The 21,178-nt window shown below is 40.6% G+C and overlaps 1 protein-coding gene across 1 annotated transcript in view; it reads left to right on the top strand.

The window, feature by feature from the left end:
- Nucleotides 1–21,178, top strand: part of LOC133641059 (potassium voltage-gated channel subfamily H member 5-like) — a 167,084-nt gene that overhangs the window by 103,961 nt on the left and 41,945 nt on the right. The window contains exons 9-11 of the mRNA XM_062034883.1: nt 4,749–4,948; nt 11,295–11,354; nt 16,555–16,747. Coding sequence (XP_061890867.1) covers nt 4,749–4,948; nt 11,295–11,354; nt 16,555–16,747 — 453 coding nt within the window. The remainder of the gene's footprint in view (nt 1–4,748; nt 4,949–11,294; nt 11,355–16,554; nt 16,748–21,178) is intronic.

Here is a 21,178-nt window from a genome sequence, read left to right as displayed (position 1 = left end):
AGGAAGAAAACATAGACCAAACTGCCTGTAACTCCCACTAGGAATGTCGGAGAGACATGAAACAAAAACCTCTATGTAGGTCTCACTTAGACCTAGATTTCATACACTAACATCCTTCAGCAAAAATCAACAGGAAGTTTGCAATTCCCCCTTCAAAACAAAAGTTTTGTAAAAACAGTCACTTTTGCCTCTTTGAGCTGTAATTTGACCCCCTTAACATGCGTCAAAACTCACCAAACTGGACACACACATCAAGACTGGCGAAAATTGCGATGTAATCAAAAAAACTAGCCCCAAACTCAAAATTGCACTCTAGCGCCCCCTAGGAAGAAAACACAGACAAAACTGCATGTAACTCCCACTAGGAATGTCGGAGAGACATGAAACAAAAACCTCTATGTAGGTCTCACTTAGACCTAGATTTCATACACTGACATCCTTCAGCAAAAATCAACAGGAAGTTTGCAATTCCCCCTTCAAAACAAAAGTTTTGTAAAAACAGTCACTTTTGCCTCTTTGAGCTATAATTTGACCCCCTTAACATGCTTCAAAACTCACCAAACTGGACACACACATCAGGACTGGCAAAAATTGCGATCTAATAAAAAAAACCCAACTCCAAAACTCAAAATTGTGCTCTAGCGCCCCCTAGGAAGAAAACGGACAAAACGGCTCCTAGGAAGAAAACACAGACAAAACTGCCTGTAACTTCCAGTAGAAATGTCGTAGAGACATGAAACAAAAACCTCTATGTTGGTCTCACTTAGACCTACATTTCATATATTGACAACCCCGGGCAAAAATCAGCAGGAAGTTTGCAATTCCCCCTTCAAAACAAAAGTTTTGTAAAAACCGGTCACCTTTTTTCAAACATTATCTCCTCTGAGCGCGTTTATAATAATAATAATAATGGATTAGATTTATATAGCGCTTTTTCTAGACACTCAAAGCGCTTCACAGAGAAGTGAGAACCCATCATTCATTTTTACAACTCATTCATTCATCATTCATTCTCCGGTGTGAGCGGCACCGGGGGCAAGGGTGAAGTGTCCTGCCCAAGGACACAACGGCAGCGATTTTTGGATGGTAAGAGGCGGGGAGCGAACCTGCAACCCTCAGGTTTCTGGCAAGGCCGCTCAACCCACTACGCCATGCCGCCCCAAAGTTTGTCGTGTCGGCTTCAAACTAGCACAGGAGAGAGATTGAACCCTTCTGATTAAAAGTTGACAAAATAGTTTTAATTACTGCTCCGGTTTGGATTTTATGTGCCGTCAAAGTCGATCCCGTCCATCGCTGCTTGCAGCTTTAATTTTTATTTATTTTTTGTCCTGTCCAGCTTCTCAGGCAAATCATATAGTTGATGTAGATGTCCATATAGGCTGTTGAGATTTACTTTACAAAAGAGAAGTGTGGGATACTTCTCTTGTTGCCTTATTTGTATTTGACTTTATTAAATGTATTTATATTATCATTTGGTGCAGCCGGGCCGGAGCAGGAGGGGATAGAAAGAGGAAAAAAAGGAAGACAGAGGGGGAAATTGTGGGGACAAGAGGGGGATAAGACAGAGAGACATAAACAACAACAGCAAACACAACAACAACAACAACAACAACAACAATAGAGCAACATCAGCACATATGACATGTACAAATATGATGGTAAAAGTAATAGCAAAGAAGCAGTTAGCGAAATAAATAATAATACAGAAATGACAATGAGCATTATTACACTACAAATGGAGCAATACAAATACCAATAGAAATAGCGCTATTGATAATGAACAATACCAATAATTTACCTCTATTATCAATAGAGATGTCCGATAATATCGGCCTGCCGATATTATCGGCCGATAAATGCTTTAAAATGCAATATCGGAAATTATCGGTATCGTTTTTTTATTATCGGTATCGTTTTTTTTATTTTTTTATTTTTATTTTTTATTAAATCAACATAAAAAACACAAAATACTCTTACAATTAGTGCACCAACCCAAAAAACCTCCCTCCCCCATTTACACTCATTCACACTCATTCACACAAAAGGGTTGTTTCTTTCTGTTATTAATATTCTGGTTCCTACATTATATATCAATATATATCAATACAGTCTGCAAGGGATACAGTCCGTAAGCACACATGATTGTGCGTGCTGCTGGTCCACTAATAATACTAACCTTTAACAGTTAATTTTACTCATTTTCATTCATTACTAGTTTCTATGTAACTGTTTTTATATTGTTTTACTTTCTTTTTTATTCAATCATTTTAAAAAAATTTTTTTTTTTTTTTTTTTTTAAAAAGGACCTTATCTTCACCATACCTGGTTGTCCAAATTAGGCATAATAATGTGTTAATTCCACGACTGTATATATCGGTATCGGTTGATATCGGTATCGGTAATTAAGAGTTGGACAATATCGGATATCGGCAAAAAAGCCATTATCAGACATCCCTAATGATCAACAATACAGTTGTTCAAATGCAACAATACATATACATACTTTGTAAATGTCTAAGATCAGTGGTCCCCAAAATACGGCCCGCGGGCCAGATACAGCCCGCCAGCGTCCAAAATACGGCCCACGGGTAGTCCCGAGTAAAAAAACAAACAACAAAAAAAACACGGCAGTAAAACGGCTGATCAAACAAAACAGAAGTCATCGTCATGGACCCACTAGCTGTGCAAGCAAGCTCTCCAATCAGCTAAACAGACTCAATAACTCCACGGTGGCGTTTTGGTGAATTTTACAAAAACTGAAACGATACACAAAGAATCCTGTTGTAAGTTAATAATACTAACACAGACCCTCGAAATTGTGTTAGCATTAGAGATGTACAATATCGGACTGCCGATATTATCGGCCGATAAATGCTTTAAAATGTGATATCGGAAATTATCGGTATCTGTTTCAAAAAGTAAAATGTATGACTTTTTAAAATGCCGCTGTGTACACGGACGTAGGGAGAAGTACAGAGCGCCAATAAACCTTAAAGGCACTGCATTTGCGTGCCGGCCCAGTTACATAATATCTACGGCTTTTCACACACACAAGTGAATGCAAGGCATACTTGGTCAACAGCCATACAGGTCACACTGAGGGTAGCCGTATAAACAACTTTAACACTGTTACAAATATGCGCCACACTGTGAACCCACACCAGACAAGAATGACAAACACATTTCGGGAGAACATCCGCACCGTAACACAACATAAACACAACAGAACAAATACCCAGAACCCCTTGCAGCACTAACTCTTCCGGGACGCTACATACACCTTCCGTTCCTACCCCTCCACACCTCAACCCCGCCCACCTCAACCTCCTCATGCTCGCTCAGGGAGAGCATGTCCCAAATTCCAAGCTGCTGTTTTGAGGCATGTTAAAAAAAGAATGCACTTTGTGACTTCAATAATAAATATGGCAGTGCCATGTTGGCATTTTTTTTCCATAACTTGAGTTGATTTATTTTGAAAAACCTTGTTACATTGTTTAATGCATCCAGCGGGGCATCACAACAAAATTAGGCATCATAATGTGTTAATGCCACGACTGTATATATCGGTATCGGTTGATATTGGAATCGGTAATTAAGAGTTGGACAATATCGGAATATCGCATATTGGCAAAAAAGCCATTATCGGACATCTCTAGTTATCATACTAGCTATTGCTAACGACGCTAGCGTCATTACATCACGATAGCAGGTACAAATATGCATGAAAACACTCCTACGGACATCACAAATGGGACGGTTTAGTAAGTAAGAATTGTTTTAGTTATATTGTAAAACTTACAAACAGGTTAGAGTGTCCACTCTGAGATCGGTAGGTCGGGAGTTCAAACCCTATAAAAGACTATAAAAATGGGACCCATTACCTCCCTGCTTGGCGCTCAGCATCAAGGGTTGGGATTGGGGGTTAAATCACCAAAATGATTCCCGGGCGCCGCCACCGCTGCTGCTCACTGCTCCTCTCACCTCCTAGGGGGTGAACAAAGGAATGGGTCAAATGCAGAGGTTAAATTCACCACACTAGTGTGTGTGTGACAATCATTGGTACTTTAACTTTAAACGTTGCTTAGAGTGAAGAAACCGTATGAGTAGAAACGCTATGGACGGCTAGAAAACCGGACAGCATTCTACTTCCGGTAACTTGAAAACACTAAAACATCTCTGTAGAAGTCGCTGTCTTGCGGGTCTACGAATACGTGCGTCAAAGTAGCCAAGCGTACAGAGTTGTACAGCAGATGTCATGTTTTTCAACACACTCATCAGTTACACGTTTCTCCAGGAATTTTTTAGTCCCTCTCCAAAACTTCCTCCCCTTCCTGCACCCGGCCGCCCACTGTTAAAGACAACAGATGATTAGATTAACACGTACCACCTGCGAAATCTAATCACCTGCCGGCTGTGTCTCGCCGTCAGCACATGCATGGCGCTCGTCCTCAGCACCATGGACAGCAGCAAGTGCGCTGACCACATCTCCCCTCCCACACACACCTTTTTGGTGCATTTTTAAATTGCAAAGGCAAATAAAAATGTTTTAAAACTACTAAAAATCCATAAATTAGCGTTTTATAAGCCGCAGGGTTCAAAGTGTAGGGAAAAAGTTACAGTAAACGACTCGGGGTCGAGCCAAGACCTCCACCAAAGCCAAAGAATCGGCTCATAATCAAAAATCTTCAATTATTAAAAATAAAAAATGATCTTTCTGACGGAGTTTGTGCGCGTTTGCTCCTTTGCAGCTCTACTCTACGCCACCATCTTCGGCAACGTGACCACCATCTTCCAGCAGATGTACGCCAACACCAACCGCTACCACGAGATGCTCAACAACGTGCGCGACTTCCTCAAGCTCTACCAGGTGCCCAAGGGCCTGAGCGAGCGCGTCATGGACTACATCGTCTCCACGTGGTCCATGTCCAAAGGCATCGACACGGAAAAGGTCAGCGCATTCCCGGTCTTTGTCGAACCCAGCGGGAGCAGGAGGTTTGTGTAAGGACTTCCTGTCATGTGACGACTGACAAACACGCTAATTAGAGTCGTCGTCTTCTGTCGGTCGCACTCCCCAACTCGTGTTTGCATCACCGAGGACCGGAAAGACTCGGCTGGTGTGTGCGTGCAGCGGAAACAACCTGCAGCTTGATCCGGGGGCCAATTAGCCGATATTTTTGTCACTTTGGGAGCCTTTACTGGGGACATAATCGCTTGTTTCTGAGCAAACGCGCCGCCCCCGAAGACGGCAAAGTGCGACTGAGGAGCGAAGATGATATTTAAAGTGTTTCGCTTCCCTGCCTTTGTTGTAGCTCTTTAACGAGGCTGCTTCGGGAGGAAGCGGAATGTGTTTTTTCTCGCCTCGGTTTCACCTAAATGCTCCACTTAATTAGGCCGAAACGCGCCGCCTAATCACTTCGTGAATGCACGAACTGCCGTTGTTTTTAAAGTAGCGGTGCAGTGGAAAGACAAGTTGCCTCCACATTAAAGGCCTACTGAAAGCCACTACTACCGACCACGCAGTCTGATAGTTTATATATCAATGATGAAATCTTAACATTGCAACACATGCCAATACGGCCGGGTTAACTTATAAAGTGACATTTTAAATTTGCCGCTAAACTTCCGGTTCGAAACGCCTCTGAGGATGACGTATGCGCGTGACGTAGACCGGCGAACACGGGTATGCCTTCCACATTGAAGCCAATACGAAAAAGCTCTGTTTTCATTTCATAATTCCACAGTATTCTGGACATCTGTGTTCGTGAATCTGTTTCAATCATGTTCATTGCATTATGGAGAAAGAAGCTGAGCAAGCAAAGAAGAAAGTTGTCGGTGCGAAATGGACGTATTTTTCGAACGTAGTCAGCCACAACAGTACACAGCCGGCGCTTCTTTGTTTACATTCCCGAAAGATGCAGTCAAGATGGAAGAACTCGGATAACAGAGACTCTAACCAGGAGGACTTTTGACTTCGATACACAGACGCCTGTAGAGAACTGGGACAACACAGACTCTTACCAGGATTACTTTGATTTGGATGACAAAGACGCAGACGTGCTACTGTGAGTATGCAGCTTTGGCTTCTAAACATTTGATCGCTTGACCGTATGTGCGCAACTTTTTTTTGCGTATGTACGTAACTTTTTTAAAATATATAAGCTTTATGAACCTTGGGTTAGGTGAACGGTCTTTTGGGCTGAGTGATTGTGTGTGTTGATCAGGTGTTTGAATTGTATTGGCGTGTTCTATGGAGCTAGAAGCTAGCATAGGAGCTAGCATAACACGTACCGTACCGTATGTGCGCGTCACGTACGTAACTTTTTTAAAATATATAAGCTTTATGAACCTTGGGTTAGGTGAACGGTCTTTTGGGCTGAGTGATTGTGTGTGTTGATCAGGTGTTTGAATTGTATTGGAGTGTTCTATGGAGCTAGGAGCTAGCATAGGAGCTAGGAGCTAGCATAACACGTACCGTACCGTACGTGCGCGTCACGTACGTAACTTTTTTAAAATATATAAGCTTTATGAACCTTGGGTTAGGTGAACGGTCTTTTGGGCTGAGTGATTGTGTGTGTTGATCAGGTGTTTGAATTGTATTGGCGTGTTCTATGGAGCTAGGAGCTAGCAGAGGAGCTAGGAGCTAGCATAACAAACACGCAGGTGTTTTTATGCAGGATTAATTTGTGGCATATTAAATATAAGCCTGGTTGTGTTGTGGCTAATAGAGTATATATATGTCTTGTGTTTATTTACTGTTGTAGTCATTCCCAGCTGAATATCAGGTCACCCCCGGCTCTCACAGCATCTTCCCTATCTGAATAGCTTCAACTCCCCACTAGTCCTTCACTTGCACTTTACTCATCCACAAATCTTTCATCCTCGCTCAAATTAATGGGGAAATTGTCGCTTTCTCGGTCCGAATCTCTCTCACTTCATGCGGCCATCATTGTAAACAATAGGGAACTTTGCGTATATGTTCAACTGACTACGTCACGCTACTTCCGGTAGGTGCAAGCCTTTTTTTTATCAGATACCAAAAGTTGCAATCTTTATCGTCGTTGTTCTATACTAAATCCTTTCAGCAAAAATATGGCAATATCGCGAAATGATCAAGTATGACACATAGAATAGATCTGCTATCCCCGTTTAAATAAAAAAAATTCATTTCAGTAGGCCTTTAAATATTACCATATTTATATGATTTATGACACCTAAAAACGTACAATAAATAGATATTAACAAAATAGGATCAATCTCACAGAGATTCCCGAGCCATTTTGAGTTAACACGCAAGCCGGTCATGTGATTACATGAGGAGTAACCACAGATCCCTTCCCCATCAACAACAATGTGAATCAATGAGAGCCAACAACGATTACTATGGGGAAAATGACAATACAGAAACACACTCGCGCGCTACTCGGCATTGAATCATCTCAATTAGTCAATAATGGGCAGAACGGGCTATTTTTCGGCGCAATTAAAAAATAAAAAAAATAAATAAAGCCGCATCAGAAATGAAAACACATTTTACGTGTTACTGTCAACATTTAAATAGTTGTAAAAAATGTCTTTAAACGTGAAAAAATATATTTGAACTAGGGATGTCCGATAATGGCTTTTTGCCGATATCCGATATTCCGATATTGTCCAACTCTTTAATTACCGATACCGATATCAACCGATATATATACAGTCGTGGAATTAACACATTATTATGCCTAATTTGGACAACCAGGTGTGGTGAAGATAAGGTACTTTTTTAAAAATGAATAAAATAAAATAAGATGAATAAATTAAAAACATTTTCTTGAATAAAAAAGAAAGTAAAACAATATATAAACAGTTACATAGAAACTAGTAATGAATGAAAATTTGTAAAATTAACTGTTAAAGGTTAGTATTATTAGTGGAGCAGCAGCACGCACAATCATGTGTGCTTACGGACTGTATCCCTTGCAGACTGTATTGATATATATTGATATATAATGTAGGAACCAGAATATTAATAACAGAAGGAAACAACACTTTTGTGTGAATGAGTGTAAATGGGGGAGGGAGGTTTTTTGGGTTGGTGCACTAATTGTAAGTGTATCTTGTTTTTTATGTGGATTTAATAAAAAAAACAAAAAAAAACAAAAAACGATACTGATAATAAAAAAACCGATACCGATAATTTCCGATATTACATTTTAACGCATTTATCGGCCGATAATATCGGCAGACCGATATTATCGGACATCTCTAATTTGAACTCAACATTTTTAGCACCTATCTACAACTTGTGATTGGAAACTCACTTAGGAGCGACGAGTGAATGTCCAACGTAAGGCTACCTAGATGGGCCACTGTCAACAACTCGGGATCTGATTGGCTACCGCAGCTGTCTATCAACTGTATGTGTTCTGTTCGTTTACACTGCACAGCCGCCGCTCGTGTTTATTCTCCGGCAGAATTCAAACGGCGCTGGCAACAAGCTAGCTGAATTCTGGTTGGATCAAAGCAGCAACACTGGAGCCTCAGTGGCCTAGTGGGTAGGTTGGGAGTTCAAACCCCGACCGAGTCATACCAAAGACTATCAAAATGTGACCCGTTACCTCCCTGCTTGGCACTCAGCATCAAAGGTTGGAATTGCGGGTTAAAGGCCTACTGAAATTATTATTTTTTATTCAAACGGGGATAGCAGATCCATTCTATGTGTCATACTTGATCATTTCGCGATATTGCCATATTTTTGCTGAAAGGATTTAGTAGAGAACATCGACGATAAAGTTCGCAACTTTTGGTTGCTGATAAAAAAAAAGCCTTGCCTGTACCGGAAGTAGCGTGACGTCACAGGTTGAAAGGCTCCTCACATTTCCCCATTGTTTACACCAGCAGCGAGAGCGATTCGGACCGAGAAAGCGACGATTACCCCATTAATTTGAGCCAGGCTGAAAGATTCGTGGATGAGGAACGTCAGAGTGAAGGACTAGAGTGCAGTGTAGGACGTATCTTTTTTCGCTCTGACCGTAACTTAGGTACACGCTGGCTCATTGGATTCCACACTTTCTCCTTTTTCTATTGTGGATCACGGATTTGTATTTTAAACCACCTCGGATACTATATCCTCTTGAAAATGAGAGTCGAGAACGCGAAATGGACATTCACAGTGACTTTTATCTCCACGACAATACATTGGCGAAGCACTTTAGCTACGGAGCTAACGTGATAGCATCGGGCTTAACTGCAGATAGAAACAAAATAAAAAAGCCCCTGACTGGAAGGATAGACAGAAAATCAACAATACTATTAAACCATGGACATGTAACTACACGGTTAATGCTTTCCAGCCTGGCGAAGCTTAACAATGCTGTTGCTAACGACGCCATTGAAGCTAACTTAGCTACCGGACCTCGTCAGAGCTATGATAAAAACATTAGCGCTCCACCTACGCCAGCCCTCATCTGCTCATCAACACCCGTGCTCACCTGCGTTCCAGCGATCGACGGAGCGATGAAGAACTTCACCCGATCATCAATGCGGTCGGCGGCTAGCGTCGGATAGCGCGTCTGCTATCCAAGTCAAAGTCCTCCTGGTTGTGTTGCTGCAGCCAGCCGCTAATACACCGATCCCACCTACAACTTTCTTCTTTGCCGTCTCCATTGTTCATTAAACAAATTGCAAAAGATTCACCAACACAGATGTCCAGAATACTGTGGAATTTTGCGATGAAAACAGAGCTATTTGTATTGGATACAATGGTGTCCGAATACTTCCGTTTCAACCATTGACGTCACGCGCATACGTCATCATACATAGATGTTTTCAACCGGAATTTTCGCGGGAAATTTAAAATTGCACTTTAGAAGTTAACCCGGCCGTATTGGCATGTGTTGCAATGTTAAGATGTCATCATTGATATATAAACTATCAGACTGCGTGGTCAGTAGTAGTGGCTTTCAGTAGGCCTTTAAATCTTTCCCGGGTGCTGCCATGTGTGTGTATGTATATATATATATATATATATATATATATATATATATATATATATATATATATATATATATATGTGTGTGTGTGTATACGTATATATATATATATATGTGTACACATATATATGTATACGTGTGTATATATATGTATATATATATATATATATATATGTATATATATATATATATATATATATATATATATATATATATATATATATATATATATATATATATATATATATATATATATATATATATGTATGTATATATATACCGTATTTTCCGCACTATAAGGCGCACCTTCAATGAATGGCCTATTTTAAAACTTTGTTCATATATAAGGCGCACCACATTATAAGGCGCATGGAATAGACACTACAGTAGAGGCTGTAGTTGCAAGACCTGTTCTGGCTCAATATTGGTCCATATATAAAGCGCACCGGATTATAAGGCGCACTGTCAGCTATTGAGAAAATTTGAGGTTTTTAGGTGCGCCTTATAGTGCGGAAAATACGGTGTACATATATATGTATATATATATTATTTTTTTTATATATATACATACATACATTAAAGCCTGTGTGTACAGGAAGTGATGTCATCAAATTGGCTGTGCTCCATGGCTTTAAGCAGCATGCAGAGTGAATAAATGAATGAATGAATGAGTGAAGCGTTCGTACCCCCAGACACGGCCCGCACACACAGACATATTTCCGCCATGTAATCGTTGGTAAACAGAAAAGGTGGCAAATAGAGGCGTTCTTAAATGGAGGTTCCACTCTACACACAAAGGGAAAACATTTTTTTTAAATTAATTAATTAATTTATTTTCTTCATAAAGAAATACAATCATATGTGCTTACGGACTGTATGTCTGCAGACAGTATTGATCTATATTGATATATGATGCATATATTGTGTTTTTTATGTTGATTTAATTTAAAAAAAAATTATTATTATTATTATTTTTTTAATTTCTTGTGCGGCCCGGTACCAATCGGTGGTTGTGGACCACTGACATAGAGCATTCCTCCACCATGTTGAGTACAACATCCAGGTACTGACCCGAGTACAGTAGTACTGCATTTTAGCGTACTCACTCCAGTGTGGTATGTACAGTATGCCGAGGCGTTAGCATGCAGACATCCACGCCTGCTGCTAATAGAGCTCGTTAAACTCCTCCCTGAAGGTTACCTGGCGGGAGGAACACTTTCACTTAATGAAGTTGATGTCATTAATGCTCCCTGCCCAGGATGTCACCAAACATGGTCCATTCTGCAATGTCCGCCATAAAAACGCTTCCTGTGTGTCCTCCAGGTGCTCTCCATCTGTCCCAAGGACATGCGGGCTGACATCTGTGTCCACCTCAACCGCAAGGTATGCACATTTTTTGATTTACTATTTAAATTTATATATATATATATATATATATATATATATATATATATATATATCCATCCATCCATCCATCCATCCATTTCCTACCGCTTCTCCCTTTCGGGCGGAAGGCGGCGTACACCCTGGACAAGTCGCCACCTCATCACAGGGCCAACACAGATAGACAGACAACATTCACACTCACATTTACACACTCGGGACCATTTAGTACCACGAACACAAAAATACAACAAAAAAGGCAAGCGTGCCTAAAACACAAAAGAAGCTGCTAGTTAGCAGAAGCTATGACATTGGACTATGACTTACTTGGTCAGCAAGAGACATGAACCCGTGTGACAAAGACAGTGAACGCAGAACGAGTGAACAGAAAGAAAGACTTAAATAACACAGACATGATTAACAACAGGTGCGTGACTCAAAACGTGAAACAGGTGCGTGACGTGACAGGTGAAAAGTAATGGGTGACCATGGAAACCAAACAAAACAAGGAAGTGAAACCAGTAACTAAAAAAAGGGTCCAAAAAACAAACAGCACATGGCCAAACAAAAGCATGATCAACAGACATGATATATATATATATATATATATATATATATATATATATATATATATATATATATATATATATATATATATATATATATATATATATATATATATATATATATATATATATATATATATATATATATATATATATATATATATATATATATATATATATATATATATATATATATATATATATATATATATATATATATATATATATATATATATATATATAATATGTGTGTGTATATATATCATTTACGAGTTAAAATGCAATAAATAAAGACAGGCCTTCTTGTCTCTCATTAGGATTGTGAATTATAGGCAAAATTGGGGAGAAAAAAAAAAGATCCCATTTGAAGAGCGAATACATCTTGGTTAAAAAAAGGAAGAACACCTCCAAAGGCATGTTTGCCTCACCTGGCTAAAGGTCACCCACCTCACGTCATTGCTTTAGAGAGAAGTGTGTTGTTGAGTGTGTCAAGACACATTCACAAGTATTTGTAACAAGTGACCATAAAAAGACAGAATTTATCCTGAATGATTCACCCCCAGCGACCCCAAAAAGGGACAAGCGGTAGTAAATGGATGGATGGATGGATGATTCATTTGCGGGACTTGTCTGTTGAAAATAATACATTTAGGGCCCGATCTAATAAGACCCAAAATAATAACAAGCGATAAACAAACGATACAATTGTGTGCGTTCACAACTGATAACGACTACAAAAGTAGTGCAGACCGCCCTAATTAAATGAGGATTTTGCTTGTTGGACACTCCACATTTACAACATTTTCTGTTCCAACGGTGAATTCTTGTCTCCTCCTGCTCACTTTTTCTGGAGGTGTCACATACTTAGCTTCTAGTGATGAGAGTTGTCATGTATGTCGTTTATTTGCCACGGTGGAGGCAAGGATTAGGAACTTTGAAGCGGCGCCGCACCGGTCAACGGTTGAACGACGCATGGACTAAAAAAAACTGCCTTTGGCCAATTTTATTGGTCGACTAAGTTACATTCGCACTACACTAACTCAAAGACGAGTTAGCGAGTGACGTGCGGATCGATACTGAAGTATCCATGCCACCGATACCAGACCTTTCTGCTCTAATATCGACTCTCAAATCACAATATCGATACGATATTTGAGTTATTAGAACAGGGGTCACCAACGCGGTGCCCGCAGGCACCAGGTAGCCCGTTAGGACCAGATGAGTAGCCCGCTGGCCTGTTCTAAAAATAGCTCAAATAGCAGCACTTACCAGTGAGCTGCCTCTATTTTTTAAATTTTATTTATTTACTAGCAAGCTGGTCTCGCTTTGCCCGACATTTTTAATTCTAAGAGAGACAAAACTCAAATAGAATTTGAAAGACTTGGTCTTCACTTGTTTAAATAAATTCATGAATTTTTTTACTTTGCTTCTTATAACTTTCAGAAAGACAATTTCAGAGAAAAAATACAACCTTAAAAATGATTTTAGGATTTTTAAACACATATACCTTTTTACCTTTTAAATTCCTTCCTCTTCTTTCCTGACAATTTAAATCAATGTTCAAGTAAATTTATTTGTTTTATTGTAAAGAATAATAAATACATTTTAATTTAATTCTTCATTTTAGCTTCTGTTTTTTCGACGAAGAATATTTGTGAAATATTTCTTCAAACTTATTATGATTAAAATTCAAAAAGATTATTCTGGCAAATCTAGAAAATCTGTAGAATCAAATTTAAATCTTATTTCAAAGTCTTTTGAATTTTTTTTAAAATTTTTGTTCTGGAAAATCTAGAAGAAATAATGATTTGTCTTTGTTAGAAATATAGCTTGGTCCAATTTGTTATATATTCTAACAAAGTGCAGATTGGATTTTAACCAATTTAAAACATGTCATCAAAATTCTAAAATTAATCTTAATCAGGAAAAATTACTAATGATGTTCCATAAATTGTTTTTTTAATTTTTTCTAAAAGATTCGAATTAGCTAGTTTTTCCCTTCTTTTTTTTCGGTTGAATTTTGAATTTTAAAGAGTCGAAATTGAAGATAAACTATGTTTCAAAATTTAATTGTCATTTTTTTCCTGTTTTCTCCTCTTTTAAAACGTTCAATTAAGTGTAAATATCATTAATTATTAATAATAACATAGAGTTAAAGGTAAATTGAGCAAATTGGCTATTTCTGGCAATTTATTTAAGTGTGTATCAAACTGGTAGCCCTTCGCATTAATCAGTACCCAAGAAGTAGCTCTTGGTTTCAAAAAGGTTGGTGACCCCTGTATTAGAATTACTGTGTATCATTAACAAGAACACGGTGTAATAAAAAAGTAAACTTAAACACAAGGCTTTTTTTTGTATTTTCACGTTAACATGTTCATGTAACTGAATTGTGACTTACTTTTTATTCCAATAGCATTTCTTCTTAATTTATTTTTTTTATGTTACATATTTCCTTTTGATATGGTTTGAAACACCTTTTTGGTGTACTTTGTACGATTTTTGTCCTGTTTTTTTCTGTTGTATTAGCTTGGCTATATTGTTATTTTCACGCCCCGACCTCAATATACTCCAGAGTTTGGAATAAATAAATATTTTGAATAAATAATGATAACACATAGTATATTTGAATAAATATAATGATAATAGTAATAATAAATAATATTATACATAATAAGAATTAATAAGTAACTGCATTGTTTATGCGGATATGATTTAGAAATACACAACTTTTTAGATTTTAGCAGACATTAGGTACATTTGCACAAAGTATCGGATCGGTATCCCCCGATACCAGCCTACTCGATATTGAATCGTAAAGAAAATCAGTGGTATCGCACATCACTAGAGTTAGCTTCCTTACTTTAGGACTTCCACTGCAGAGCCCCAGCATCAGTCCTTTGATGCTTTCGGTTACGTAACTACACTAAGTGTGTGTGTGTGTGTGTGTGTGTGTGTGTGTGTGTGTGTGTGTGTGTGTGTGTGTGTGTGTGTGTGTGTGTGTGTGTGTGTGTGTGTGTGTGTGTGTGTGTGTGTGTGTGTGTGTGTGTGTACTTGTATTTCTACCCTTCTTGAGACACGAAGAGGGAAAAGTATCTTCCCCTCTGGTCAACATATGAAATAACAAGTGTGTGTAAGAAATTGAAATGCGCCCCCTTTGGCCAAAATTAATTAAAAAAATAAAATAGATATTTATATAGAGACATACTGTAATAACTTGAAGTAAATAATGAAGATTCAAAACCAATTACTAAAAGTAGTCTTTTTCTCACAATGTTCGACTTTTTTCTTATAAAATTGGAAACAATTTCTCATATTCTTTGTTTCTGTAACATTTTCTTGTAAAATGATTACTTTTTTAATGTAAAATTATTACTTTTTAATGCAAAATGGCGACATTTGTCATATAAAATTCTGACTTTAATCACAATATTGCCCTTTTTTTTTGTTCTCGTAAAATGTTGACATATTTTGAGTAAAATGATGACTTTTGTCATCATTTTGCCAATTAAAATTCCGATTATTATTATAATATCCTTATAGAATTGTGACTTTTATCGAGTAAAATTACGACTATTTTCATAAAGTTGCCAAAATGTTAAGCTTAAGAAATACAAGAATGTGTGTGTGTGTGTGTGTGTGTGTGTGTGTGCGTGTGTAAGTGTGAGAGCACTTTAAAGGCTCCTGGGCATCACTCGACAAGACTGATACTACGTCCAAAACTTTGGCAGACTCACGAGCCCAAGTGACGCCCGGCAGAGGACACCTTCAGTTGTGTAACAGTCGTCTCGGCTTTCTGTGAAAGTAATTCATGTCAATCAGCTCAGTGTGTGTGTGTGTGTGTGTGTGTATGTGTGTGTGTGAAAGGACTGCTTAAACGTGGCCAGATTTCAATGATCAGGGTTGTAGGTTTGATTTATGGTCCACACTTGACTAGTAAAGTCAATATGAATCATCGATTTCAGGGTCCATCCGAAACTGTCAGGTTCAAACACTGATGACATCTATTAAACAAGACAAGAGGCAAAGAATTAAAGAGAGACAGACTCAATTTGGACTCAATATATTGAGGAGAGTCGCCCGGACATTGTATCCTTCTACAATCTCCGGCACGCTCTGCCCAAAGATAGCACTCCTCCTTCTTTATTTGACTCCCCCCCCCCGCCCCCCCAGCTGACCACAGCTGCTTCCAGAGGGAATTGGGTCGTAAACAGCGTTGCCTTTGGTTACAGAACAGTTCGAAAGAAGAGGTCGTAAAATAGTTCAAAAAGAGTTCCATAAATTAGTTCAAAAATAATTCGTAAAATACTTCCAAAAGAGTTCGTCTGGAAATTGGGCAGATCCTCGTTTCTCTCCGCTTTGAAGTCCTCGGGCCAGAACAACATCCTTCTGTTGATTACCATACATGAGTGAACACAGGAACACCATCTTGCCCCCCCCCCCCCCACCCCCCCAGTGGAGTTTTACGAGCCTTACTCTCGGTAGGTTTCAAAAGACAGCCTTTTGTCTTCTTGTCAGGAACACAAAGTAATACAAACTTTTTGTGATAATTTAGAAACAATTATTCTAACAGAAACGTTTGGCAAAATGTTTGAGTTTTAAGTGCAAAAAGAAGTTAAGCCCAGCTCCCTCCTCAGGTCTTCAACGAGCACCCGGCCTTCCGGCTGGCGAGCGACGGCTGCCTGCGCTCCCTGGCGGTGGAGTTCCAGACCACGCACTGTGCCCCGGGCGACCTCATCTTCCACGCCGGCGAGAGCGTGGACACTCTGTGTTTCGTGGTGTCCGGGTCGCTGGAGGTCATCCAAGACGACGAGGTCATCGCCATCTTAGGTACGCTGGCCTTTTGTCTTAACGTCTTGGGAGAAACGAGCCAAGCTGCTTGTTGTTTCTGACGTCGATGGTTGTCAACGTGGTACGATCATCAGTCCATCTAAGCCTTGAGTCCCAGGTGCCTAGAAGGTCTGCACAAACCGCAATGAGACCCCTGGTCTAAACCCACATCCTGGGTGCAAAACATTCAAAATAATGTAAGAGTCCAGTCCAACAAAGGATTGTGGGAGGTTTCCATCCAGGTCATAGAGGAGTGGTCCACACTGGGCCGAGACTTAGAACAGTTATAGCACCTTATCCAGACTGGTATCTCTCCAGGGAATATCCGCGGCCTTCTGGTAACCAAAAAAAGAGCAGCGGCAGAAAAGAGAACCGGCAGGTCAACTGGTCTAAAACAGTCTAGAGAATATAGACGGAGTACTTAAATGCGTCTACCAAGAGGGTGTCTCTAACTGTTGCCGGTAGGGCATTCCAGAGTACCGGAGCCCAAAAGAAAACGCTCTAGAGCCCGCAGACTTGGTCTGGGCTCTGGGAATCACTAATAAGCCGGCGTTTTTAGAACGTAGGTCAGTAAAAAACACAGAGGCTATTTCATCCCTATCTGGGGGATGGCATGGCGGAGTAGATAAGAGTGGCCGTGCCAGCAACCTGAGGGTTCCTGGTTCGATCCCCAGCTTCTACCATCCAACCAACTGTGGTTGTTTTTAAAGGGCTCTATACTTTGTAGGATGTTAGCATCGATTAGCCAAATATGCCAAATCAATAACATCAACAAAGCTCACCTTTGTGCATTCACGCACAGCATAAAACGTTTGGCGGACAAAGTGAGAGAAAGAAGGAGTGGCATAAAACACGTCTTTCTGTGGCAGCGTCGGAGAAAGTTGAACATGTAAACAAACTACGGCGAGTTCAAAAACTGCTAAAATTAGTCGGACAAAACAGCACTAGCTCATGTTTCATATAAACAGTGGAATTTCTAACAATTAGTCCTACAGAAATCATATCAAAACAAAAACGATATACTTTCACCCTCATCTTTTTCCGTTTTTTCCGTTTTTGAAAAAGCTCCAGGGAGCCACTAGGGCGGCACTAAAGAGCCAACCCGGGGTCTAGCCCTTTAGCAGGAACTGGCGGTGGATGACAGCCCCTCACATCCAAGAAAGCCATCAACAGTCTTGAGACTTTTTGTCTGCATGAAGAGGCTAACGAGGCCAAGGTGACATCCACGCCCAGGTGACAGATCTATTAGGACAGGTGACATCCACGCCCAGGTGACAGATCTATAAGGACATGTGACATCCACGCCCAGGTGACAGATCTATAAGGCCAAGGTGACATCCACGCCCAGGTGACAGATCTATAAGGACATGTGACATCCACGCCCAGGTGACAGATCTATAAGGACAGGTGACATCCACGCCCAGGTGACAGATCTATAAGGACATGTGACATCCACGCCCAGGTGACAGATCTGTAAGGCCAAGGTGACATCCACGCCCAGGTGACAGATCTATAAGGACAGGTGACATCCACGCCCAGGTGACAGATCTATAAGGACATGTGACATCCACGCCCAGGTGACAGATCTATAAGGACAGGTGACATCCACGCCCAGGTGACAGATCTATAAGGACATGTGACATCCACGCCCAGGTGACAGATCTATAAGGACAGGTGACATCCACGCCCAGGTGACAGATCTATAAGGACAGGTGACATCCATGCCCAGGTGACAGATCTATAAGGACAGGTGACATCCACGCCCAGGTGACAGATCTATAAGGACATGTGACATCCACGCCCAGGTGACAGATCTATAAGGACAGGTGACATCCACGCCCAGGTGACAGATCTATAAGGACATGTGACATTCACGCCCAGGTGACAGATCTATAAGGACAGGTGACATCCACGCCCAGGTGACAGATCTATAAGGACAGGTGACATCCATGCCCAGGTGACAGATCTATAAGGACAGGTGACATCCACGCCCAGGTGACAGATCTATAAGGACATGTGACATCCACGCCCAGGTGACAGATCTATAAGGACAGGTGACATCCACGCCCAGGTGACAGATCTATAAGGACAGGTGACATCCACGCCCAGGTGACAGATCTGTAAGGCCAAGGTGACATCCACGCCCAGGTGACAGATCTATAAGGACAGGTGACATCCACGCCCAGGTGACAGATCTATAAGGACATGTGACATCCACGCCCAGGTGACAGATCTATAAGGACAGGTGACATCCACGCCCAGGTGACAGATCTATAAGGACAGGTGACATCCATGCCCAGGTGACAGATCTATAAGGACAGGTGACATCCACGCCCAGGTGACAGATCTATAAGGACAGGTGACATCCACGCCCAGGTGACAGATCTATAAGGACAGGTGACATCCACGCCCAGGTGACAGATCTATAAGGACAGGTGACATCCACGCCCAGGTGACAGATCTATAAGGACATGTGACATCCACGCCCAGGTGACAGATCTATAAGGACAGGTGACATCCACGCCCAGGTGACGGATCTATTAGGACAGGTGACATCCACGCCAAGGTGACAGATCTATAAGGACAGGTGACATCCACGCCCAGGTGACAGATCTATAAGGACAGGTGACATCCACGCCCAGGTGACAGATCTATAAGGACAGGTGACATCCACGCCCAGGTGACAGATCTATAAAGACAGGTGACATCCACGCCCAGGTGACAGATCTATAAGGACATGTGACATCCACGCCCAGGGGACAGATCTATAAGGACATGTGACATCCACGCCCAGGTGACAGATCTATTAGGACAGGTGACATCCACGCCCAGGTGACAGATCTATTAGGACATGTGACATCCACGCCCAGGTGACAGATCTATAAGGACATGTGACATCCACGCCCAGGTGACAGATCTATAAGGACAGGTGACATCCACGCCCAGGTGACAGATCTATAAGGACAGGTGACATCCACGCCCAGGTGACAGATCTATAAGGACATGTGACATCCACGCCCAGGTGACAGATCTATAAGGACAGGTGACATCCACGCCCAGGTGACAGATCTATAAGGACAGGTGACATCCACGCCCAGGTGACAGATCTATTAGGACTTCTGACAAAGACTCGATGACAGACGCAAAGTCAAATTGTGTGAAAACAAAACCGAGTGAAACAAAAGTAGCAACACGTCACATTCTTGGACTCACTTATTTAGTTCTTGAAGAACATCCTCCAATGGGTCTATGTGCTCCTTATTTAGTTCTTGAAGAACATCCTCCAATGGGTCTATGTGCTCCTTATTTAGTTCTTGAAGAACATCCTCCAATGGGTCTATGTGCTCCTTATTTAGTTCTTGAAGAACATCCTCCAATGGGTCTATGTGCTCCTTATTTAGTTCTTGAAGAACATCCTCCAATGGGTCTATGTGCTCCTTATTTAGTTCTTGAAGAACATCCTGCAATAGGTCTATGTGCTCCTTATTTAGTTCTTGAAGAACACCCTCCAATGGATCTATGTGCTCCTTATTTAGTTCTTGAAGAACACCCTCCAATGGATCTATGTGCTCCTTATTTAGTTCTTGAAGAACATCCTCCAATGGGTCTATGTGCTCCTTATTTAGTTCTTGAAGAACATCCCCCAATGGGTCTATGTGCTTCTTATTTGGTTCTTGAAGAACATCCTCCAATGGGTCTATGTGCTCCTTATTTAGTTCTTGAAGAACATCCTCCAATGGGTGTATGTGCTCCTTATTTAGTTCTTGAAGAACATCCTCCAATGGGTCTATGTGCTCCTTATTTAGTTCTTGAAGAACATCCTCCAATGGGTCTATGTGCTCCTTATTTAGTACTTGAAGAACATCCTCCAATGGGCCTATGTGCTCCTTATTTAGTTCTTGAAGAACATCCTCCAATGGGTCTATGTGCTCCTTATTTAGTTCTTGAAGAACATCCTCCAATGGGTCTATGTGCTCCTTATTTAGTTCTTGAAGAACATCCTCCAATGGGTCTATGTGCTCCTTATTTAGTTCTTGAAGAACATCCTCCAATGGGTCTATGTGCTCCTTATTTAGTTCTTGAAGAACATCCTCCAATGGGTGTATGTGCTCCTTATTTAGTTCTTGAAGAACATCCTCCAATGGGTCTATGTGCTCCTTATTTAGTTCTTGAAGAACATCCTCCAATGGGTCTATGTGCTCCTTATTTAGTTCTTGAAGAACATCCTCCAATGGGTCTATGTGCTCCTTATTTAGTTCTTGAAGAACATCCTCCAATGGGTCTATGTGCTCCTTATTTAGTTCTTGAAGAACATCCTCCAATGGGTCTATGTGCTCCTTATTTAGTTCTTGAAGAACATCCTCCAATGGGTCTATGTGCTCCTTATTTAGTTCTTGAAGAACATCCTGCAATATGTCTATGTGCTCCTTA

The sequence above is a fragment of the Entelurus aequoreus genome, linkage group LG23, assembly GCF_033978785.1.
Source record: "Entelurus aequoreus isolate RoL-2023_Sb linkage group LG23, RoL_Eaeq_v1.1, whole genome shotgun sequence".
In the NCBI taxonomy this organism is placed as follows: Eukaryota; Metazoa; Chordata; class Actinopteri; order Syngnathiformes; family Syngnathidae; genus Entelurus; species Entelurus aequoreus.
This window is presented reverse-complemented; position numbering and strand designations above follow the sequence as displayed.